This window comes from Phasianus colchicus, unplaced genomic scaffold (genome assembly GCF_987193195.1).
Source record: "Phasianus colchicus unplaced genomic scaffold, bPhaCol1.hap1.1 HAP1_SCAFFOLD_51, whole genome shotgun sequence".
NCBI classification, from domain to species: Eukaryota; Metazoa; Chordata; class Aves; order Galliformes; family Phasianidae; genus Phasianus; species Phasianus colchicus.
The window spans coordinates 51,487-75,056 of NW_028325229.1; the positions used below are offsets into that span (position 1 = coordinate 51,487).

A 23,570-nucleotide genomic window follows, 5' to 3' on the forward strand; every position below is an offset into this window, starting at 1 on the left:
GTGCCTGTTTCCAATAAGATCATGGTTGTCTGAACTAAGCATCTCCAAAGAGCTGCTCATAATATACTACTTTCTTAAAGTATGAGTATGATACAAGTGCCCTTCCACTGACGAACAGAATTGCTGAAATGCAGGGGAAGAAAACAGAGTCTGAAACATGAACCAAGTGAGAGATAGAGATACACAACAGGCATGTGGATTGGATGCAGGGCTTTTCTGTTCAGGTTTCTGTTTGTTCTTTCATGGGACTGTTCTCCATGCATGTTGATTCAGGTCGAAAACCCTGGGATTTACAGTTAGACTAAAAGATAGTTGTATTATTGCATTTCTACTATTTTACCACTAAGTAAAGCAAGAGTTTTGCCTTCCTGCAGAGAGATGCTTTGTTCTACCCGGCAGCCGCAGACTCCTTCTGGGCTGGCGACCCTGAAGGCTCATCTCTGGTGGAGGTAGCAGCATGCCCAGCAGCTACCCCTTCCTCCTCCCAGGCACGGATGGGAAGATTTTGGCCTCCTGCAGGCTCAGTCGTCATCTCTGCTTTGCCATGACCGTGTATTCATTTCCTTTGCTTTTTTGTGTTGCTGCTGCTGCTTCTGGATGGGTTGATGTTGGTTTGCTCTGTTTGTTTTCCTGGTTGTTTTTCTGTTGTTTCTGCCTTGGTGTCCTGCTTCTTCTGCATTGCAGTGCATTGGTTTCTTTTCAGTTTTGTTGATTTTCATTCCCCCTCTGTTTCTGTTCTTTGAAAAACTTTTTCTGTCCTAAGCGTATTCCCTTTGGTTTTTTTTCCTTTTTCCCAAGAGGACGGCTTGCCTCTAAACCAAATGTTGAGCCCTTTGGTCTTAACACTATCCCCTATGTGAAGCTTTTAACCCCGAACCTAAAGAGGAGAGGTTTAACGTGTAATCATGTCTAATATTGTTAACAGTTTGCCCTCGTGCTTAATGGGTTTTCTTTAAGCCTGCTAGGAAAATGTAACCCGTAACGAGCAAGTTAACTGTCCCCTCTTATGCCTACCACTTACTCTGTTGTGTAACTCATATCACTAACTCAAATGCATAAACCTGAAATCTTCACTCTAAAGCAAACAGGTAATATGTAACCTTCACCAAATGGGGAGCACATAACCGTTTACTGTTAATGCAACTGGGAAAGCCTTGACCCTAATCAAAAAAGGGTAACCCTTAATACTAACACAAGAGGGTAGCCCTTAAGCATACCCCCATGTGGGAATCCTTTACTCTAATCCAATATCGGAACCGTTAACTCTTACTACAAAAGGGAAGCCTTTCATCCTAATCTAATATGGTACCTCTTCATCCTAAACTCTAGCCCAAAACAGTCACCTTTAACCTAAAGGGTTTTCCTTAAACCTTAGCACTAAAAGAAATTGGTAACATTTCACCTTTAAACGTAATCCAAAATAGCGATCCTAAAACCTAATGCCGAAGGGTAACCCTTCACAATTAGCAGTAATGCTGAATAGTAGCACTTCAGCATAATCCAGAGCGGGATGAGGCTGAGTTTGTCTGCTTCCAGGGCTGCTGTGAGGCGCAGGGCTGGTGAGCGGCTGCGGGGCCCGTCGTCATCATGGAAACGCACTGTGACAGCACACAGGTTGCGGGAGCCCGGGTGATGGCTGCTGTGACATCCTGTGGCGGGCCTGGAGTTGCAGCCTCCAAGCTTTTTTGGCCTTGCGCCCTAAGGAGTTAAGCCTGCTGTCCTGCACATGGTCCCACTGCAGAAGCCCTTTGGACGTAGGAAGTTTCTGGCTAGAGGGTAGATGCCTGAAGGCATTATTTTCTTCTTTCCAGAGAGTTTTCTTTTTCTTTGTTCTTTCCAATTGGTTTTTCTTTGCTTTTCCTTTTGCTATTTAATATTTTTTTCTTTCTTTCATACTTCTTTCTCTGTTGCTTTGCAATGCTTTTTTTGCTTATTTTTTCTTTTCCTTTTTTCTTTTTCTTCCTTTCAGGCAGAGCCCAGGGGGCTGCTTGGTCAATGCCCTTACTGGGAGGAGGAGGCTGGGTTTTCCTTCTGAGGGCTTCATGCACAAATTGCGAGGAGAACTGGGACACAGGGCAGTCCTCAGGAAAAGCACTACTTTCCTGAGATGCTGTCTCAAGCTGCCTGTGCTCACCCTCCTCTCTTTTCTTGGAAGGTAACTCCCCTGCTTTTTCCATCTCTTCGTCTGATTGCTTGCATTTTTGTACAGCTAGGGCTTAGGAGAAAGTTGGGAGATGTGTCCCAGGAAGGAACAAAAAGAAAACCTAGGTAGAAAGACAGTGCATCAAGTCCAGGTGGCTGTTGTGTATCTGTACCTCTTGTTGGTGCCTTCTAAAGTTTTGTCTTCCTCCCCTGCCCTTCCACATGGCTGAGCATCAGGGGAAGGCCACTTGCATCAGCTGCTGTCAGAAACAAAGCAGTACTTGAGGAGCACAAGCTTCATCTCTTCATCTCTTAGATCGTAGTCCCATCTCTTCATCTCTTCGATCGTAGTCCCATACGTTTGCCATTCCACTTCTACACGTTGTCCCGTTTCAGCCGACTCAGATCTGCAGTGCCTTCTCCTCTCTCCTACATCAAACACATCCTTTCATTCAAAATGTTGGTTCTCACCCACACAAGCTTTCCATTTCCCACTTTCTTAAAAAGATTGAATCGACGCCTAGGCTGCTTCCCTAAAACAAAGTGCAATTTTTCTATTTTGCTGAAACCAGTCACCAACAGAAGTTCTCCTCTCCTTTAATGCTGTCTTGAAACTGGCCTGAGTGCTCCTGCTGGCCGCCGTGCTGCCACAGCCAGCTTTGCCTAGCGCCGATGTTTGTGGCCTGGAACATCCTGGCAGCGCGGCAGCTTCCTCTTTGCGGCTGGGATGCTGCCAGCGTGCTGCTTGTGCCTGGTGCTCTTGCGTTTGGTGGTGGTGCAGGCGGGCGTTGTTCACCTGGGTGGCTCGGTGCTGTCCCCGTGGTGCTTGTCTGCCAGCCGGCAGGAGATGCATCTGGGTGGCAGTGCGAGGCGCGTGAGAACCACGCGGGGCTGTTCCTGCTGCGCCTCTTCCAGGAGCCGTCCAGTTTGCGGCAAAGGAGGCACGGGGCGCTTGGCTGTCTCAGTGCCATCCCCCTGGTGTTTGGCCGCCACCCGGCAGGAGATGCATCCGGGGGGCAGTGCGAGGCGGGTGAGAGTCACCCGGGGCTGCCTCCACTGCACCTCTGCCATACTTTTGGAAATGCACTATCCAGCCTCAGTCTGCCCTGGCACAAATTGAGGCCATTCCCTCCAGTCCTATTGCTAGTTAACGATGTTAGTTAGCAATGAGAGAGCGTTAACAATGAAAGTGACTTATGTGTGTGGGGCATCCCTGACTTGGCTGACAGGAGTGGAACATTGTAGACGCCGTAGACGGCGGGAAGCTTGTTCCTGTGAAACGGTCCCTTGTGCTCCAGGAATCTCTCTGACTTTCTATCATGGCCTCTTCCTCCTGCTTTTCAGCGTGCTCAGAGGCATTGGTAATGAAGAGAGAACAGACGTCTTTGTAGGCCCTGGAATGGAAGGTGCTTGAGAAGCAAAGGCAGGCAGGTGTGTGCAAAGCAAAGGCTGGTGTGTGCTTGCAGAGCAAAGGGAAGCATGTGCACGCATCGAAAGCGAAGGCGGGCAGGTGCTTGTGAGGCAAAGGCAGGTATGGGTGTGCTTGCTTGCTTAGGAAAGGCACGCAGGTGCATGCTTGCATAGCAAAGGCAGGCAGGTGCGTATGATGGAACAGCAGGTAGATGGATGCATGCTTGCTTCGAAAAGGCAGGCAGGTGCATGGCTGTGAAGCAAAGGCAGGCAGATGGGTTCTTGCAAAGCAGTGGCAGGCAGGCAGGTGATTGCTTGTGAAGCGAAGGCCGGGAGGTGGTTGCTTGGTTAGCAGTGGCAGGCAGGTGTGTGCTTGCAGAGCAGTCTCTAGCCAACTGAGGGGATGATGTTCTCAGGTTTTGTTGCTGTTTAATGACTCTTTTTTTTTCCCTTTTCTTCTTTACTGCCTTCACTGTCCCCGTCTCTCCCAGAAGCTGCTCTTCTGGCAGCCGCCGCGTGGGCTCGTTAGATGCCCTGAGTGTTTGGAAGAGAGCAGTTTTGTTGAGGGCTGTTGGTGGAATTTCTGTTGCCAGGAGCGCACGGACAGAGAAAGAAGCGTGCAGGCGGGGCAAAAGGAGTGCTGGGGGTCCTGGGAGCAGCAGTGAGGGAAGGTGTTTGAGCTAGTGCCGTTCCACTGGAACGTCCCTTTGGTTTTCTACTTCTGAGAGTACTGGAACTGGTTGCAAAAGATGTGACTTTAAGCGAGGGTGCAGAGCAGATTTAAGCTTTACAGGTGGCTGTGCCAGAGCGTGAAGCATCATCAGCAGGCATGGGTAGCACCAGCTTGAAACATCAGGGGAAGCAGTTAGCTTCCTCAGAGCCCCCAAATGGAGTGCCAAGGTGATGAGATGAAGCAGCACTGAGGGTGGTTTTCCAGGATCTGTGTCTTCTAGGGCTCGGGGCCAGAGCTGTCACTGGGGTTGCTTTCACTGGACACCCGCCACCCCTCCTCAGGACCCATGGTGAGCGTGTGGGTGACAAACGTGTCACTGAGTGAGAGCATCAGGGTGGGAATGCGTGGAACATAGCGCCCAGGGGAGAGACAGGCAGCACGGGGAGGGGGCGTGGGGGGGGAAGGTCAGCCCCAAGGAGAAAGTCTCCCCCGATGGAAAAAAGGGCTTGTTGAATGCCTTGGGTGAGATGTTGGAGAAGAGGAAATCAGTGAGGTTAGTTAAAATGTGCCACCTGGGTTCTGTTTGAGCCCCCTCCAACCCCACAAGTGCCGTCCAAAGCTCTCCGGTGCCGCCTGGTGCTCTTTGCAGTTCCCCAGTAAGGTCCCATTGCCTCTCGGCGTTGTCTGGACTCTCCTTGTGCAAACTCAGTGCCCCCCAGTGCTGCCTGGAGCCACCCCAGTGCTGTGTGCGGCCCTCACTAGCCTCCCAGTGCCCCGCAGTGGACCTCCCAGTGCCACCAGTACTGCCCAGTGCCCCCAGTTCAACACCCCCATTGCTCAGTATGTGACCGACTATTTCCCCAGGAACAAAACAAGGCAACAGAGATGATGACAGCAGCGATTGTGCTAGAGATGTTCAGTGTGGAGGAGCTGCAGCTCTTGGCTCCCTGCGGCCACCCCAACATCCCCAGAGGTGGGCACGGAGGCCTGGGGGGGCTTTGGTGCTGCATGAACGACTGCAGGCAGAGCTGTAGCAAAGCGAACGCAAACCATTTAATAGTTAAACGTACAAAAGAGTAAATAAATGACAATATTCCCAACCATTTCCCACCCTAACAATAGTTTCTGATCCCACCCCCTAAAATTCCCACCCTCTAATCAGTTTCCCACCCCCCGATCAATTTCTCAGCCCCCGCTCCCTCCCACCAACAGTTTCCTCCCCCTCCAAAAAACTTCCCAGCCCCCACAATTCCCACCCCAGTAATTCTTTCCTCCCAGTTCCAACGATTTTGGAGTGTAACATTGTATCAGAGTACAATTTCTCACTCAGAATTGCCACCCCACAAAATTCCCTCCCCCTCCCCACATCCCCAATGCCAGCAGTTACAGAGTACAAGAATTTTTGATGCCAGCCATCTCCCACCGCAGCCAGTTCTCACCCCAGTCATTTCCCACCCCAACAATATCACAGTACAGCCATTTCATTTGCCACTCCAAAAAGATCCCACCGCCCCAAGAATGCCCACCCCCAACCATTTCCCACCCCAAGAATTCCCACCCGCAATTCCCACCCCCATCCATTCCCTCCCCCCAGCCATTCCCACCCGCAATTCCCACCCGCAATCATCCCTCCCCCCCCCCCATTCCCACTCGCAATTCCCACCCCCAACCCTTCCCCACCCCCAGCCATTCCCACCCCCCAACCATTTCCCACCCCCCAAGCAACATTTCCCAGCCCAAAGCTTTGACAGTCCAGCACTTTTGCGGTCCATCAGCTTCAGAGTCCCACATTGCCCCAGTCCAAGACGCCGCTTGTGGACAGCGCAGTTTTGGAAGGGTAGGGCTGGGGCCGGTGCTGGTGCTCCTGGAACGCTGCCGCTGCTCTCTGGGTGTCGTGGGGGCCAGCGAGGAGCCCAGGGCTACAGGGAGCCATATTCATCGGCTACGGCCACGTCTCCTGCTGCACCAAGTGGCGCCCATCACACCCCAACAGTGGCCCGAGCGGGAGTGTGCCAAGAAACCAGCCTGAGTGCTCCTGCTGGCCGCCGTGCTGCCACAGCCAGCTTTGCCTAGCGCCGATGTTTGTGGCCTGGAACATCCTGGCAGCGCGGCAGCTTCCTCTTTGCGGCTGGGATGCTGCCAGCGTGCTGCTTGTGCCTGGTGCTCTTGCGTTTGGTGGTGGTGCAGGCGGGCGTTGTTCACCTGGGTGGCTCGGTGCTGTCCCCGTGGTGCTTGTCTGCCAGCCGGCAGGAGATGCATCTGGGTGGCAGTGCGAGGCGCGTGAGAACCACGCGGGGCTGTTCCTGCTGCGCCTCTTCCAGGAGCCGTCCAGTTTGCGGCAAAGGAGGCACGGGGCGCTTGGCTGTCTCAGTGCCATCCCCCTGGTGTTTGGCCGCCACCCGGCAGGAGATGCATCCGGGGGGCAGTGCGAGGCGGGTGAGAGTCACCCGGGGCTGCCTCTGCTGCACCTCTGCCATCAGGTGTGCCGTGCAGGGCGACGGTGGTGCTGGGGCAGCCCGTGGGTTTGGCAGTGCGAGGCGGGTGAGAATCACCCGGGGCTGCCTCCGCTGCACCTCTGCCATCAGGTGTGCCGTGCAGGGCGACGGTGGTGCTGGGGCAGCCCGTGGGTCTGGCAGTGCGAGGCGGGTGAGAATCACCCGGGGCTGCCTCCGCTGCACCTCTGCCATCAGGTGTGCAGTGCTGGGCGCCGGAGGTGCTGGGGCAGCCATGGGGGTCGGCACGGGCAGCTCCGGGGATGCTGTCTTCTGCCAGAACGAGTCGGTGCGGAGCCCAGATTCAGCATCTGTCTCGTTGCTGAGCTCCCGGCTGGCCCTGGGGGAGTCAGGCAGCTCTGCGTTGGAAGAGCAGGAGTCGAAGCTGCTGGAGACATCTGAGCTCAGTTGCTCCGTGGCTGTGATGCACTGCATCAGCTCTTCACTTTTGCAGCTGTCCAGAGCACTCGCTGCTTCTGGAAAAGCAGAACATCCCCCAGAACAATGATGGCAGCCTTCCCACGCCAGCTCGGTGTGGACACGGACCCGCCATCTCTGCAGACCACAAACTCACCATCAATGCAGGTGAGCAAATGGTCAATTTCCACATCGTCGGCAAGACTGTTGGTCCTGGGTCTCTCTTCTGGAAAAGGGAAGAAATCCCCAGTGGGGCAATGCCAGCTTTCCCACGGCCACTCAGCGCAGACAGGCCTCCATCAGCTGTGCTGCTCCCAAACTCACCGTTGTTGATCCACGTGAGCAGGTCATCCATGTCTGCGGTGTCGTCCAGGAGGCCTGTGTTGGCCGTCACTTCTGGAAAAGGAAGAAAATCCCCAGTGGGGCAAAGCCAGCTTTCCCGAACACCCCCCCGCCAGTTGTGCTGCCCCCAAACTCACCCTCGTTGATCCACGTGAGGAGCTCATCGATGTCGTCCGCGATGTCCTCCGGGGTGTCTGCGCTCGTTGTCACTGCTGGAAAAGCAAGAACATCCCCAGTGGAGCAATGCCAGCTTTCCCACAGGCAGCCGGTGCGGACAGCGTGCCGCCCGCTCCGCAGCCCCTGAACTCACCGCCTGGTTCCAGCGTGGCAGCGCTGCAGGTGAGCGGAGCCGTGGCGGGATGGGGGCACACGTCGGTGGGCGCAGGGTGCCCCCGGTCCTCCGAGAGCACCACGTCATCTTGGAAGGGCTCCATCGGCGGCTCCCAGGTGTCAGGCAGGGTGCAGGGCACGGGGAGCACCTGCTGCTGCAGGGAGGGTACCTGCAAAAGAACGGGGGGGGGGCCGGGGCGGGCGGGGGCCTGCGGGCTGCGGGGGCTCCCCGTGGAGGAGCACGGCCCCAGGCCACAGCCCCATGGGCTGCTGGGGCAGCAGCGTCCCTGCCAGCAGGGGATGTCCCGAGCAGGGAGCAGGGGCGGTGGGGGGAGCCACAGCTGGGTGCAGCCCCCCAGGTAGGAGCAGCAGCACCGGTAAGTGCAGCCCCGCAGCTGGGGTCAGGCCCCCAGGTGGCAGCTGAGCCGGGGTTGGGGGCAGCCCCCCAGGTGGGAGCTGTGCTGCCTGTCCCCAGACACCTGGTCCCCCAGGCCAGACAGAGGCCTGAGGTGCCAGGTAGGTGGCAGTGGGGACAGGGGAGGGTTGGGGTGGTACCGGCATCGGTCCGCGGACGGTGGGCTGCATCCAGGCGGGGTCCGGTGGCGGCACAGTCGCATCAGCGAAAATGGCGTCGGGTGTCAGAGGCACCGTCAGCGCTCGTCGAGGGAATCTCTCTGTGGGGAAATGCCAGAAGGGGCGCTGGGCTGAGAGCCGGGGCACTGGGGTGAGATCCGGGTGAGAGGAGTGGGATCTGGTGTGCTGGGGTGCGATCTGGGGTCACGGGTGTGAGATCTGGGGCCCTGGGGTGAGATCTGGGGGCACAGGGGTGAGATCTGGGGCCCTGGAGTGTGATCTGGGGGCACAGGGGTGAGATCTGGGGTCAAAGGGGTGAGATCTGGGGCCCTGGAGTGTGATCTGGGGGCACAGGGGTGAGATCTGGGGTCAAAGGGGTGAGATCTGGGGCCCTGGGGTGAGATCTGGGGCATTGGGGTCAGATGGAGTGTCAGAGCAGGGGGAGCCTGCTGCCTTACCTGCCATGACAGCTGGAGAGTGGCAGTTGGGGGAGCCCCTCCCCCCAGGGGGGTTCCGTGACCGTTGGGGTCAGCCCCTTTCCCCCAGGCTTGCGATGGTTTGACTTTTCGTACCCAGACATCCTTTTCATGCCAGTTGTTTCCCATCCCGATGATCAGTGACCATCCCGATGGGCATTTGGCAGCCCAGTGCTCTTCCTTGCCAAGGGTCTGCCCGTCCCAGTGGGGATTTGCCATCCCTGCAGTGAGTTCTCACCCCAGGGATGGTTTCCCCTCCCGTCCAAGCGATTTCCAGTCGTCACCACCCAAGACTGTGTAAAGTGCCAGCATTAGTTACGAGTTCTTGAAAGTGGTAGCGGCCGTGGTAGGCCAGTTAGACCTATGGTAACAATGAAAAGGAGGGATTTCTGTGGGACAGCCCTGGTTTAGCTGAGAACAGTGCAGGAATGAGTCAGTGCCCGTGCAGCGTATGCCGAGCTTGTTACTGTGAACTGGTCCTTTGTGCCTCGAAGAACATCACTAACTTTAAACTGTGGACTTTTTCTCCTGGTTTTGGCTGTCTCTTGGGGGCACTGCTAGTGAGGACAGAAGAGACAGCATCGTCTTTTCTGCTCTTCCCTCTTCCGTGCTTCCCCTTTCTGCTCTCTTCCTCATCTACTCTTCAGCTCTTCTCCCTGAGTGTTATCCTCTTTTTGCTGCTCATCTGCTGTTCTTTCTTCCTTGTGTCCTGACTCCTTTCCTGCATCTGTACTCCTCTTCTGCTTTTCTTTCTTACCCGTATCCTCTCTTCTCCTCTTGTTCTCCTCATCCGCTCTTCTGACTTAACTGTTTCCTCTTTGCACATCTTGCGCTCTACGGTTCTTCTGTTCTGGCCACTCTCTGCTCTTCTACTTTACTGCTCTTTTCCTTCTCTGTCTTCTGTGCTCTCTTCCTCCCTTCTGTTCTTTTTCATTTCTGCACTTCTCACTGACCCGTGTCCTCTCTTCCCATCTTCTGTACTTCTGCCATACCCGTATTCTGTCCTCTTCAGCTCCTCTCCCTTTCTGCTTTTCTGCCTTAGCTGTCTTGGCTCATCTCCCTTTCTGCTCTTCTCCTCGTCTGCACGTCTTTCTTACCTTCATCCTCTCTTTTATTCTTCTGCTCTTCTCTTCGTCTGCTCGTCTTTCTTACCTTCATCCTCTCTTTTATTCTTCTGCTCTTCTCCTCTTCTGCTCATCTCCTCATTGCTTTGCTGTCTTGTATCCAATCTTTTTCTCTATTGCACTTTTCTTCTTCTGCACTTCTTTCTTCCCTCATCCTTTCTTCTTTTTCTTCTCTGCTGCTCTTCTTTATTTCAGTCTTGTCTGCATGTGCTCTTCCCCTGTTCTGCTCTTCTAGTGCTCTTGTCAGCATCCAGTCTCTGCACCGCAACTCTGTGTTGGACTTTATCTTGGGGTGGAGGAAGGTCGTAGGGCCTAGATTTGTAGAAGAAAACCCAGAAGGTGATGAAGAAGAGCCCTGAGGAACCAGGAGCACAAAGGCAGCGTGTTTCTCCGAAGGCCACAGCGTGAGCACGTGTTCCCTTTGGCGGACTCCTTTGTACCTCTCCAGGAAGTGCTTTGGAATGGAGAATTTTCTGGAGTTGTTTCCAGTTGTTGCTTGGATGAGCTGAGGCTTTTCTCCTTGTATCTTTGCAGGAAAGCAGAGCGGAGAGAACGTCTGTGGTGAGATGCTCAGGTGGAGTTGCCTTCCGTGCACCAACAGCCTGTTTGTGTCCACGTGATGCACGGTGAAGGGAAGGCTGCTGTTCTGTGAGTAAGCCTGGCAAATGGAATGATGGTTCTGGCCTTTTTGTCAAGTGTGTGAGGAGAGGTCTTTGGACAGGCTGTTCTTTTGTTGTTTTGTTGTTGTTGTTGTTGTTGTTGTTGTTGTTGTTGTTGTTTTTCAGGGGAAATGCTATTTCAGTTGTTAGTTACAGTGGTTGGTTGGTGCTTGTTTGAAAAATGTTGTTCATCTAGAGAAGCAGTGTCTCGCACCAGAGAAGTGAGAAATCTCCTGTACATCCTGTCTTCTCCACCAGCCTTCCATGTAGAGACATTTAGTGCCTCTAAATGCCTGTAGAAATGGTGGGGGGATAAATGGGGAAGAGCTGAGGTGCAGTTTCTGTGCGTGCTCTGTACACGGAGCAGGCGTCACCTAGTGAGAGCTAGGGGCCCTTTGCAGCGTTGTGGATTTGTTTTCCTTGCTTGTTGGAGCGTGATGCTTTTGTAGGTGCTGTGTGCATTGTAAGTAACTGTGAACTGTGCTGAGACAACAGGTGTCCTAGAGAGAGCCCCTCTGCAGGCTTTTTGTTTGGGCAGTTTTCTTCCCTCTGGGGATTAAAAGGGACTTGAAAAACTCACAAGTACACCTTGCTACTGCTCCAGCCCGTCAAGTGGAGATGATGCCTTTCCTCCCATTGGGGCAGGGAGGAAAGTAGCTGAGAAGTTTGTCTGCCAGCGTGAAGTAGCAGGTTCGGAAGATGGTAACAGGCACGGTAGGCCAGTTAGCAAGATGTTAGAATCCTAGAATCGCCAAGGTTGGAAGAGACCTATGAGATCATCAGTCCAACCATCCAACTATCATCAGTAGCTCTCACTAATCCATGTCCCTCAACACAACGTCTAACCGTTCCTTGAACACCTGCAGGGTGGGTGACTCCACCACCTCCCTGGGCAGCCCTTTGCAGTGCCCGACCACACTTTTGGAAATGCACTATTTCCTACCATCCAGCTTGAGTCTGCCCTGGCACAAATTGAGGCCATTCCCTCCAGTCCTATTGCTAGTTAACGATGTTAGTTAGCAATGAGAGAGCGTTAACAATGAAAGTGACTTATGTGTGTGGGGCATCCCTGACTTGGCTGACAGGAGTGGAACATTGTAGACGCCGTAGACGGCGGGAAGCTTGTTCCTGTGAAACGGTCCCTTGTGCTCCAGGAATCTCTCTGACTTTCTATCATGGCCTCTTCCTCCTGCTTTTCAGCGTGCTCAGAGGCATTGGTAATGAAGAGAGAACAGACGTCTTTGTAGGCCCTGGAATGGAAGGTGCTTGAGAAGCAAAGGCAGGCAGGTGTGTGCAAAGCAAAGGCTGGTGTGTGCTTGCAGAGCAAAGGGAAGCATGTGCACGCATCGAAAGCGAAGGCGGGCAGGTGCTTGTGAGGCAAAGGCAGGTATGGGTGTGCTTGCTTGCTTAGGAAAGGCACGCAGGTGCATGCTTGCATAGCAAAGGCAGGCAGGTGCGTATGATGGAACGGCAGGTAGATGGATGCATGCTTGCTTCGAAAAGGCAGGCAGGTGCATGGCTGTGAAGCAAAGGCAGGCAGATGGGTTCTTGCAAAGCAGTGGCAGGCAGGCAGGTGATTGCTTGTGAAGCGAAGGCCGGGAGGTGGTTGCTTGGTTAGCAGTGGCAGGCAGGTGTGTGCTTGCAGAGCAGTCTCTAGCCAACTGAGGGGATGATGTTCTCAGGTTTTGTTGCTGTTTAATGACTCTTTTTTTTTCCCTTTTCTTCTTTACTGCCTTCACTGTCCCCGTCTCTCCCAGAAGCTGCTCTTCTGGCAGCCGCCGCGTGGGCTCGTTAGATGCCCTGAGTGTTTGGAAGAGAGCAGTTTTGTTGAGGGCTGTTGGTGGAATTTCTGTTGCCAGGAGCGCACGGACAGAGAAAGAAGCGTGCAGGCGGGGCAAAAGGAGTGCTGGGGGTCCTGGGAGCAGCAGTGAGGGAAGGTGTTTGAGCTAGTGCCGTTCCACTGGAACGTCTCTTTGGTTTTCTACTTCTGAGAGTATTGGAACTGGTTGCAAAAGATGTGACTTTAAGCGAGGGTGCAGAGCAGATTTAAGCTTTACAGGCGGCTGTGCCAGAGCGTGAAGCATCATCAGCAGGCATGGGTAGCACCAGCTTGAAACATCAGGGGAAGCAGTTAGCTTCCTCAGAGCCCCCAAATGGAGTGCCAAGGTGATGAGATGAAGCAGCACTGAGGGTGGTTTTCCAGGATCTGTGTCTTCTAGGGCTCGGGGCCAGAGCTGTCACTGGGGTTGCTTTCACTGGACACCCGCCACCCCTCCTCAGGACCCATGGTGAGCGTGTGGGTGACAAACGTGTCACTGAGTGAGAGCATCAGGGTGGGAATGCGTGGAACATAGCGCCCAGGGGAGAGACAGGCAGCACGGGGAGGGGGCGTGGGGGGGGAAGGTCAGCCCCAAGGAGAAAGTCTCCCCCGATGGAAAAAAGGGCTTGTTGAATGCCTTGGGTGAGATGTTGGAGAAGAGGAAATCAGTGAGGTTAGTTAAAATGTGCCACCTGGGTTCTGTTTGAGCCCCCTCCAACCCCACAAGTGCCGTCCAAAGCTCTCCGGTGCCGCCTGGTGCTCTTTGCAGTTCCCCAGTAAGGTCCCATTGCCTCTCGGCGTTGTCTGGACTCTCCTTGTGCAAACTCAGTGCCCCCCAGTGCTGCCTGGAGCCACCCCAGTGCTGTGTGCGGCCCTCACTAGCCTCCCAGTGCCCCGCAGTGGACCTCCCAGTGCCACCAGTACTGCCCAGTGCCCCCAGTTCAACACCCCCATTGCTCAGTATGTGACCGACTATTTCCCCAGGAACAAAACAAGGCAACAGAGATGATGACAGCAGCGATTGTGCTAGAGATGTTCAGTGTGGAGGAGCTGCAGCTCTTGGCTCCCTGCGGCCACCCCAACATCCCCAGAGGTGGGCACGGAGGCCTGGGGGGGCTTTGGTGCTGCATGAACGACTGCAGGCAGAGGTGTAGCAAAGCGAACGCAAACCATTTAATAGTTAAACGTACAAAAGAGTAAATAAATGACAATATTCCCAACCATTTCCCACCCTAACAATAGTTGCTGATCCCACCCCCTAAAATTCCCACCCTCTAATCAGTTTCCCACCCCCCGATCAAGTTCTCACCCCCCCGTTCCCTCCCACCAACAGTTTCCTCCCCGTCCAAAAAACTTCCCAGCCCCCAACATTCCCACCCCAGTAATTCTTTCCTCCCAGTTCCAACGATTTTGGAGTATAACATTGTATCAGAGTACAATTTCTCACTCAGAATTGCCACCCCACAAAATTCCCTCCCCCTCCCCACATCCCCAGTGCCAGCAGTTACAGAGTACAAGAATTTTTGATGCCAGCCATCTCCCACCGCAGCCAGTTCTCACCCCAGTCATTTCCCACCCCAACAATATCACAGTACAGCCATTTCATTTGCCACTCCAAAAAGATCCCACCGCCCCAAGAATGCCCACCCCCAACCATTTCCCACCCCAAGAATTCCCACCCGCAATTCCCACCCCCATCCATTCCCTCCCCCCAGCCATTCCCACCCGCAATTCCCACCCGCAATCATCCCTCCCCCCCCCCATTCCCACTCGCAATTCCCACCCCCAACCCTTCCCCACCCCCAGCCATTCCCACCCCCCAACCATTTCCCGCCCCCCAAGCAACATTTCCCAGCCCAAAGCTTTGACAGTCCAGCACTTTTGCGGTCCATCAGCTTCAGAGTCCCACATTGCCCCAGTCCAAGACGCCGCTTGTGGACAGCGCAGTTTTGGAAGGGTAGGGCTGGGGCCGGTGCTGGTGCTCCTGGAACGCTGCCGCTGCTCTCTGGGTGTCGTGGGGGCCAGCGAGGAGCCCAGGGCTACAGGGAGCCATATTCATCGGCTACGGCCACGTCTCCTGCTGCACCAAGTGGTGCCCATCACACCCCAACAGTGGCCCGAGCGGGAGTGTGCCAAGAAACCAGCCTGAGTGCTCCTGCTGGCCGCCGTGCTGCCACAGCCAGCTTTGCCTAGCGCCGATGTTTGTGGCCTGGAACATCCTGGCAGCGCGGCAGCTTCCTCTTTGCGGCTGGGATGCTGCCAGCGTGCTGCTTGTGCCTGGTGCTCTTGCGTTTGGTGGTGGTGCAGGCAGGCGTTGTTCACCTGGGTGGCTCGGTGCTGTCCCCGTGGTGCTTGTCTGCCAGCCGGCAGGAGATGCATCTGGGTGGCAGTGCGAGGCACGTGAGAACCACGCGGGGCTGTTCCTGCTGCGCCTCTTCCAGGAGCCGTCCAGTTTGCGGCAAAGGAGGCACGGGGCGCTTGGCTGTCTCAGTGCCGTCCCCCTGGTGTTTGGCCGCCACCCGGCAGGAGATGCATCCGGGGGGCAGTGCGAGGCGGGTGAGAGTCACCCGGGGCTGCCTCTGCTGCACCTCTGCCATCAGGTGTGCCGTGCAGGGCGACGGTGGTGCTGGGGCAGCCCGTGGGTTTGGCAGTGCGAGGCGGGTGAGAATCACCCGGGGCTGCCTCCGCTGCACCTCTGCCATCAGGTGTGCAGTGCTGGGCGCCGGAGGTGCTGGGGCAGCCATGGGGGTCGGCACGGGCAGCTCCGGGGATGCTGTCTTCTGCCAGAACGAGTTGGTGCGGAGCCCAGATTCAGCATCTGTCTCGTTGCTGAGCTCCCGGCTGGCCCTGGGGGAGTCAGGCAGCTCTGCGTTGGAAGAGCAGGAGTCGAAGCTGCTGGAGACATCTGAGCTCAGTTGCTCCGTGGCTGTGATGCACTGCATCAGCTCTTCACTTTTGCAGCTGTCCAGAGCACTCGCTGCTTCTGGAAAAGCAGAACATCCCCCAGAACAATGATGGCAGCCTTCCCACGCCAGCTCGGTGTGGACACGGACCCGCCATCTCTGCAGACCACAAACTCACCATCAATGCAGGTGAGCAAATGGTCAATTTCCACATCGTCGGCAAGACTGTTGGTCCTGGGTCTCTCTTCTGGAAAAGGGAAGAAATCCCCAGTGGGGCAATGCCAGCTTTCCCACGGCCACTCAGCGCAGACAGGCCTCCATCAGCTGTGCTGCTCCCAAACTCACCGTTGTTGATCCACGTGAGCAGGTCATCCATGTCTGCGGTGTCGTCCAGGAGGCCTGTGTTGGCCGTCACTTCTGGAAAAGGAAGAAAATCCCCAGTGGGGCAAAGCCAGCTTTCCCGAACACCCCCCCGCCAGTTGTGCTGCCCCCAAACTCACCCTCGTTGATCCACGTGAGGAGCTCATCGATGTCGTCCGCGATGTCCTCCGGGGTGTCTGCGCTCGTTGTCACTGCTGGAAAAGCAAGAACATCCCCAGTGGAGCAATGCCAGCTTTCCCACAGGCAGCCGGTGCGGACAGCGTGCCGCCCGCTCCGCAGCCCCTGAACTCACCGCCTGGTTCCAGCGTGGCAGCGCTGCAGGTGAGCGGAGCCGTGGCGGGATGGGGGCACACGTCGGTGGGCGCAGGGTGCCCCCGGTCCTCCGAGAGCACCACGTCATCTTGGAAGGGCTCCATCGGCGGCTCCCAGGTGTCAGGCAGGGTGCAGGGCACGGGGAGCACCTGCTGCTGCAGGGAGGGTACCTGCAAAAGAACGGGGGGGGGGCCGGGGCGGGCGGGGGCCTGCGGGCTGCGGGGGCTCCCCGTGGAGGAGCACGGCCCCAGGCCACAGCCCCATGGGCTGCTGGGGCAGCAGCGTCCCTGCCAGCAGGGGATGTCCCGAGCAGGGAGCAGGGGCGGTGGGGGGAGCCACAGCTGGGTGCAGCCCCCCAGGTAGGAGCAGCAGCACCGGTAAGTGCAGCCCCGCAGCTGGGGTCAGGCCCCCAGGTGGCAGCTGAGCCGGGGTTGGGGGCAGCCCCCCAGGTGGGAGCTGTGCTGCCTGTCCCCAGACACCTGGTCCCCCAGGCCAGACAGAGGCCTGAGGTGCCAGGTAGGTGGCAGTGGGGACAGGGGAGGGTTGGGGTGGTACCGGCATCGGTCCGCGGACGGTGGGCTGCATCCAGGCGGGGTCCGGTGGCGGCACAGTCGCATCAGCGAAAATGGCGTCGGGTGTCAGAGGCACCGTCAGCGCTCGTCGAGGGAATCTCTCTGTGGGGAAATGCCAGAAGGGGCGCTGGGCTGAGAGCCGGGGCACTGGGGTGAGATCCGGGTGAGAGGAGTGGGATCTGGTGTGCTGGGGTGCGATCTGGGGTCACGGGTGTGAGATCTGGGGCCCTGGGGTGAGATCTGGGGGCACAGGGGTGAGATCTGGGGCCCTGGAGTGTGATCTGGGGGCACAGGGGTGAGATCTGGGGTCAAAGGGGTGAGATCTGGGGCCCTGGGGTGAGATCTGGGGCATTGGGGTCAGATGGAGTGTCAGAGCAGGGGGAGCCTGCTGCCTTACCTGCCATGACAGCTGGAGAGTGGCAGTTGGGGGAGCCCCTCCCCCCAGGGGGGTTCCGTGACCGTTGGGGTCAGCCCCTTTCCCCCAGGCTTGCGATGGTTTGACTTTTCGTACCCAGACATCCTTTTCATGCCAGTTGTTTCCCATCCCGATGATCAGTGACCATCCCGATGGGCATTTGGCAGCCCAGTGCTCTTCCTTGCCAAGGGTCTGCCCGTCCCAGTGGGGATTTGCCATCCCTGCAGTGAGTTCTCACCCCAGGGATGGTTTCCCCTCCCGTCCAAGCGATTTCCAGTCGTCACCACCCAAGACTGTGTAAAGTGCCAGCATTAGTTACGAGTTCTTGAAAGTGGTAGCGGCCGTGGTAGGCCAGTTAGACCTATGGTAACAATGAAAAGGAGGGATTTCTGTGGGACAGCCCTGGTTTAGCTGAGAACAGTGCAGGAATGAGTCAGTGCCCGTGCAGCGTATGCCGAGCTTGTTACTGTGAACTGGTCCTTTGTGCCTCGAAGAACATCACTAACTTTAAACTGTGGACTTTTTCTCCTGGTTTTGGCTGTCTCTTGGGGGCACTGCTAGTGAGGACAGAAGAGACAGCATCGTCTTTTCTGCTCTTCCCTCTTCCGTGCTTCCCCTTTCTGCTCTCTTCCTCATCTACTCTTCAGCTCTTCTCCCTGAGTGTTATCCTCTTTTTGCTGCTCATCTGCTGTTCTTTCTTCCTTGTGTCCTGACTCCTTTCCTGCATCTGTACTCCTCTTCTGCTTTTCTTTCTTACCCGTATCCTCTCTTCTCCTCTTGTTCTCCTCATCCGCTCTTCTGACTTAACTGTTTCCTCTTTGCACATCTTGCGCTCTACGGTTCTTCTGTTCTGGCCACTCTCTGCTCTTCTACTTTACTGCTCTTTTCCTTCTCTGTCTTCTGTGCTCTCTTCCTCCCTTCTGTTCTGTTTCATTTCTGCACTTCTCACGGACCCGTGTCCTCTCTTCCCATCTTCTGTACTTCTGCCATACCCGTATTCTGTCCTCTTCAGCTCCTCTCCCTTTCTGCTTTTCTGCCTTAGCTGTCTTGGCTCATCTCCCTTTCTGCTCTTCTCCTTGTCTGCTCGTCTTTCTTACCTTCATCCTCTCTTTTATTCTTCTGCTCTTCTCCTCTTCTGCTCATCTCCTCATTGCTTTGCTGTCTTGTATCCAATCTTTTTCTCTATTGCACTTTTCTTCTTCTGCACTTCTTTCTTCCCTGCATCCTTTCTTCTTTTTCTTCTCTGCTGCTCTTCTTTATTTCAGTCTTGTCTGCATGTGCTCTTCCCCTGTTCTGCTCTTCTAGTGCTCTTGTCAGCATCCAGTCTCTGCACCGCAACTCTGTGTTGGACTTTATCTTGGGGTGGAGGAAGGTCGTAGGGCCTAGATTTGTAGAAGAAAACCCAGAAGGTGATGAAGAAGAGCCCTGAGGAACCAGGAGCACAAAGGCAGCGTGTTTCTCCGAAGGCCACAGCGTGAGCACGTGTTCCCTTTGGCGGACTCCTTTGTACCTCTCCAGGAAGTGCTTTGGAATGGAGAATTTTCTGGAGTTGTTTCCAGTTGTTGCTTGGATGAGCTGAGGCTTTTCTCCTTGTATCTTTGCAGGAAAGCAGAGCGGAGAGAACGTCTGTGGTGAGATGCTCAGGTGGAGTTGCCTTCCGTGCACCAACAGCCTGTTTGTGTCCACGTGATGCACGGTGAAGGGAAGGCTGCTGTTCTGTGAGTAAGCCTGGCAAATGGAATGATGGTTCTGGCCTTTTTGTCAAGTGTGTGAGGAGAGGTCTTTGGACAGGCTGTTCTTTTGTTGTTTTGTTGTTGTTGTTGTTGTTGTTGTTGTTGTTGTTGTTGTTTTTCAGGGGAAATGCTATTTCAGTTGTTAGTTACAGTGGTTGGTTGGTGCTTGTTTGAAAAATGTTGTTCATCTAGAGAAGCAGTGTCTCGCACCAGAGAAGTGAGAAATCTCCTGTACATCCTGTCTTCTCCACCAGCCTTCCATGTAGAGACATTTAGTGCCTCTAAATGCCTGTAGAAATGGTGGGGGGATAAATGGGGAAGAGCTGAGGTGCAGTTTCTGTGCGTGCTCTGTACACGGAGCAGGCGTCACCTAGTGAGAGCTAGGGGCCCTTTGCAGCGTTGTGGATTTGTTTTCCTTGCTTGTTGGAGCGTGATGCTTTTGTAGGTGCTGTGTGCATTGTAAGTAACTGTGAACTGTGCTGAGACTACAGGTGTCCTAGAGGGAGCCCCAAAGTCCTTAGTTGAGTGAGGGCCTTTTTTCTCTGTCTCTCAGTTTTTTTTTTCTTCCTCTTTTCTTTCTGTTAGTGTGACATAGCTGGCCCATGAGATAATTCACTGGGAGTTGTGCCTTCTTGCAAAGCTGTGGCAGGTGGGTGCATGCACTTCACTGCTAGTATGACAAAGCTGAAGATGCCTGAGCTGTGTGAGAGCTTTGAGAATTGAATGGAGATTCTTGACCAAGGAAGAGCCCTGTGGTCCTAGCCCCCTGTGGAGAGGCTGGGATTACTGACGGGAGAGAGGATTCTTTGAGTGATCTGAATGGTCTAAGAAGGGAGGTGACAGGTTTAGGGTTCCTTTGCAGTGCTCTGCCCAGGCTGTGACACTGCTGGGGTTTTATTTTGAGTCACTCTGAATACAAAAGGAGACAAATGGTATTTTGTGCAGCCTGAAACCCTGCAACTCTGCTGTAGGGTCTCCATGTCTGCTGACCACGCTCTTCCCTTCTCCACAGTGACCACGGCCAGCCCCTGAAGCCCCAGTCATGAAGACCCTGTACGTCATGCCCAATGGCCATCTGTCTGTGCTTCCCATGTCTGTGATGGGTGATGGAAAGAGGTTGGGAAAATTGTCATTTTTCTTTTTCAATGCTTTCTACGTTAAATGATGAAATGTTTAGTGTTCACTTTGCTACACCTCTGCCTGCAGTCATTCATGCAGCACCAATGCCCCTGTACAGTGCATTCCTTAAACCCAGAGTAGAAAATGTGTTATTTGTGGGCAAATTGTATGATGTACATTTTTTATTGCTAAATCTGTCTATGATGTACTTAAAAAATGATTATTTTTTTGATAGAATTAGCTTCAGGTTTTAATTTATTTTTCCAGTCGATCCTTTCTTTTGTGTCCTGACTTGATCCGTCTGGTAGCTGCTGTGATAGTCTTGCCATTGCCCTTTGGACTAAGGGTCTGTGTCTGCTGTGGAATTGCCTAGCAGGGATAATGGTAACCTAGTTGCAACTGGAAGACTAGACCAAAGGTGTTTTTCAGTGGCACTGTTTGTTTGTTACTGGTGGTGTTCTTGTTACAGAGGTAGACAGGGGCAGAGCAAATGAAGTGCTGAGTAGGCAAGTGAATGAATGTGAACTTCTCAGTCAAAATTCCTTCTATCAGGCTTTGGGCAGGGGGAGGATGTGTTGAAAAACCCTGGGTTGGGAAAAATACTGGGTTGAGAAAGCTGCCAGGCTGCTTCCTGGGAATGCTGCTGCTCTCTTGAAGGTTGAAGGTAAATTCCAGCTTCTCATGTCATCTAGTCATCTCAATATTTCCTTGGCTAGATTATTTTAGAATCAGGAATCTTAAATCAATTACACATTAATTTCTTTGCTGCCTGCTGTTTTTTTCTAGCTTGCATGAAAATTACAGCTCTGGGCTTTCACATGCATTTTAAGGTTTATCTGTTCAAAAATGTGGGGAAATTGTTAGTAATAATATCTAAGAAGTTGAGCTTAGATAGGCAATACCTGATGTGTCTCTTGTGACTAAGCTCCTTTTTAGTTTTTTGAGTTTAAAAATGAAGTGTGTGGGAAGTGCTGTCATTCTCAACTACTGTGTAAATGCTTTCAGTTATACAGTGTCACTTTGGCACTTAGTTTTATGTAGCACAGCAGCAATGACATTGAGGTTCTTAGGGGCTTCTGTTGGTTTTCTTTTGTTTTACTTGGACTAGTGTATGGTCAATAAGTATACAGATGCTATGTAGTATATAGAAGAGTTAGGCTGGTAAGGTTATCACGTTGAGAAAGATAATCAGAAATAAATGAAAAAAAGCTCACTGATATTGTAGGCTCGCAAGAAACTCCATGAGGAGCGATCTCCAGAGAGAGATCCTTCCTCAGTGGCAGTCAGCCCTTAAATGGGGTCTAGGAGAGGTGCAGCCGGGCTCCATCCCTTGTGGTCACACAACTGAATTGCCTTCACCTGCGCTCCCAGGGCTGACTCAGTGCTCACCTGAGGTGATCAATCAGAGGTTCAAACTGTGATTCAACAGTTCCCATACGGACTAGCTATTCTGTAACAAGGTGTGCTGTCACTGAATCAAACTGTCTGACAGTCTTAACTTAGCATCTACAAGAGGCACATTCTGAAGTTTTTTTCCCTGTTATCTTGTTTGTAAGATGTTGGAGTAATTTCATCAAGTCTGTAGTCTGTGTAGTGGAGGTGAGCAAACAGTGGTGATGTGGTTGTTGAAAAGACTGATGCAGAAAAAAAAATTAATTATGTTGCCTTCATGTTTAATAGGAGAAGTTACAAGAATGTAAAGTTGAAGATGGCTGGAATGAGCTCTTTTATGTGACTCAAGCTGAATTCCATGCAAGACCTGATGACGTCTCTCTTAACATCAAACTTGGTTGCACTGTACCAGTCATGCAATAAATTGCAAGATGCTGTGCTCCATGTTCAGGAGGCAGAGAAGAAAATACCTCTGGAGACGAGCTTGGAATGGTGCTCCTGTGTCGTAAAGACACTTGGGGTATTTAATCATCTTTTGATTCTGTCATAATCTTCCGTATCCTCAAAACTGGTCACAGTCTCTCAGTTTCGTTCCACTGACAGCTATTGCTCAAATAATGTAACTCCTCCAAATGAAAGTCTACTGAAGCCAATTGTTTAATGGGGATTTTCTTCCTAAAGTTAAACCTTGTATATTTTCTAACTTCAAGTCTAAGCTAGATATAGTAGCTTCATCAAGGAGAGAACTGTTTGAAGAGTTCCTGGAACTTCACTGCTGAAAGATACATTAATGCCTCACCTGTGAAAGTGGGTTAGGTAGCAGTGTGTCCTGGAGAAGTAATGTCCTTGCCTTCACAGAAAGATGGTGGTTCCTCATCCTCTGATGAACTTTATTCTTTAGGAATACCTTGAATCAGCCCAGGACTTGGAATCTAATACAAGGAATTGGAGAGCTATCAAAAGCGGTCATCTGCTGGCGCATTCTAGCTTTATTAAAATGAAATTTGCTTCGGGAGATGTCCGTCAGTGCAAATCCAGAACGGAATGCTTTTTTCTTAGTCAGAGAACATCTAGCAGGTATCAGTTTCCCTGAGTAACCAGTTTGTGGACAGGAGAGGAGTTTCTTTGTACTAAGGTTCTTAGTAGGCTTGAAGCCCAAGCTATGTATTTGTCCAAGCTACAAGCCTTGGAGAAGACTTGGTGATATCCTGGGTCAGTTATCTTCTGTCTCTTCAGTAAGAGAACGTTGTTCTATACTTCAGCAGCTAATTCAGATTTCACAGACATTTGTGGATCAGCTTTGTCCTGATCAACTTAACAGAACCTGCAGTGAGATAATGAAGAATTGTAGGTCTGTAGTATAAAAGAGAAGCAGAAGGCCACTTTCAGTAAGAACATTCTCCTTCAGAAAAAAACGGTAGGGCCAGGTAAACCAACTGACTTCAAGGTATATCATCTGAGGCACAGCTGGCATAGTGCAAAACAATGTCTGTAGGAAACTCCTTGGTGAAGTTCTGTGTTCCATTCTTCCCGTTATGTTTTCTTTCATACTGACTTCTACTGACTTCCGTTGATTTCACTTCCATAAGTGAAGGTCAGTGCTTTGGGAACTTGAGGCTGTTGTCCTGCTTTCTTGTGCAACTCAGGTTTAAACAACTGAGGTGGTGGCAGTTGAATCACCGAGTTGCTTGGTCCGCAGTTAAATAACACTGACCCAAAGCATGCAATGGCTTTTACCAGGACTTTGTTGAAAATGAGTTTTTTCTGCCTTCTAGCTTTGATCGTCTCCTTCACTCTGTGAAACAGTATGTGAGAGAAGCTGAGGAGCTGTCTCACACCGTCCTGGAAATGAAAGGACAGCTATACATGTATGCTGGGACGTTTCTGCTCAAACTGGCCCAGAACAGTGAGGTGCAGTGGAGCGATGCGTGTCAACTGGCAGCACTGTGTTATTTGAAAAGTTTCAACGTAAGTCACTTTTCACTTTCTGCCTGTAGTTAATGCAGTTCTTGACCACTCTTGCTGTACATGTGCGGAACACCCATATTCCAAAGATTAATTAGTGTTTGTAAGGCTCTCCCCTCACTAAGTCTTACTCTTCCACATGCCTTTAAAGGATGTGGACAGGAGCTAACTGAGTATCTCCCACATTCTTGTTCACAGACGGTCAGTAGAGCTTAGTCAGTCTTAATTCTTTGCCTTATGAAATACTACTAATTTTCCATTTTGTGCAACTGCTGGTGTTCGGAACTTTACTTTCTCTTGTGTGTGCTTACAGCTATTGGC

The 23,570-nt window shown here is 53.0% G+C and overlaps 2 protein-coding genes across 22 annotated transcripts in view; one reads left to right on the forward strand and one right to left on the reverse strand.

The window, feature by feature from the left end:
• LOC149911914 (RANBP2-like and GRIP domain-containing protein 8) overlaps positions 1–23,570 on the forward strand; it is a 58,714-nt gene that overhangs the window by 11,176 nt on the left and 23,968 nt on the right. For 11 of the 17 annotated variants that reach the window (XM_090133078.1, XM_090133073.1, XM_090133074.1 and 8 more), the window contains 5 exons: positions 10,514–10,627; positions 18,645–18,758; positions 19,786–19,889; positions 21,573–21,804; positions 23,060–23,252. The gene's annotated coding sequence lies outside the window, so the exon portion shown is untranslated. Of the gene's footprint in view, positions 1–10,513; positions 10,628–15,984; positions 16,063–18,466; positions 18,515–18,644; positions 18,759–19,358; positions 19,423–19,785; positions 19,890–21,572; positions 22,362–23,059; positions 23,253–23,570 lie in introns of those variants that run through there. The other 6 variants (XM_090133077.1, XM_090133071.1, XM_090133082.1 and 3 more) reach the window with 6 other exon arrangements.
• Positions 5,913–9,658, reverse strand: LOC149911915 (uncharacterized). Of its 5 annotated transcripts, XM_090133091.1 has the most exons (4): positions 7,787–9,658; positions 7,614–7,688; positions 7,292–7,530; positions 5,913–7,193 (listed from the first exon to the last, which is right to left on the reverse strand). In XM_090133091.1, the coding sequence occupies exons 1-4, from the start codon at positions 7,908–7,910 to the stop codon at positions 7,152–7,154; spliced, it is 480 nt and encodes a 159-aa protein (XP_089989217.1). In that variant the 5' UTR covers positions 7,911–9,658; the 3' UTR covers positions 5,913–7,151. The 5 variants fall into 5 exon arrangements, with proteins under 5 accessions (XP_089989217.1, XP_089989216.1, XP_089989213.1 ...); XM_090133090.1 differs by having other exon boundaries at positions 5,913–7,530; XM_090133087.1 differs by having other exon boundaries at positions 5,913–7,688.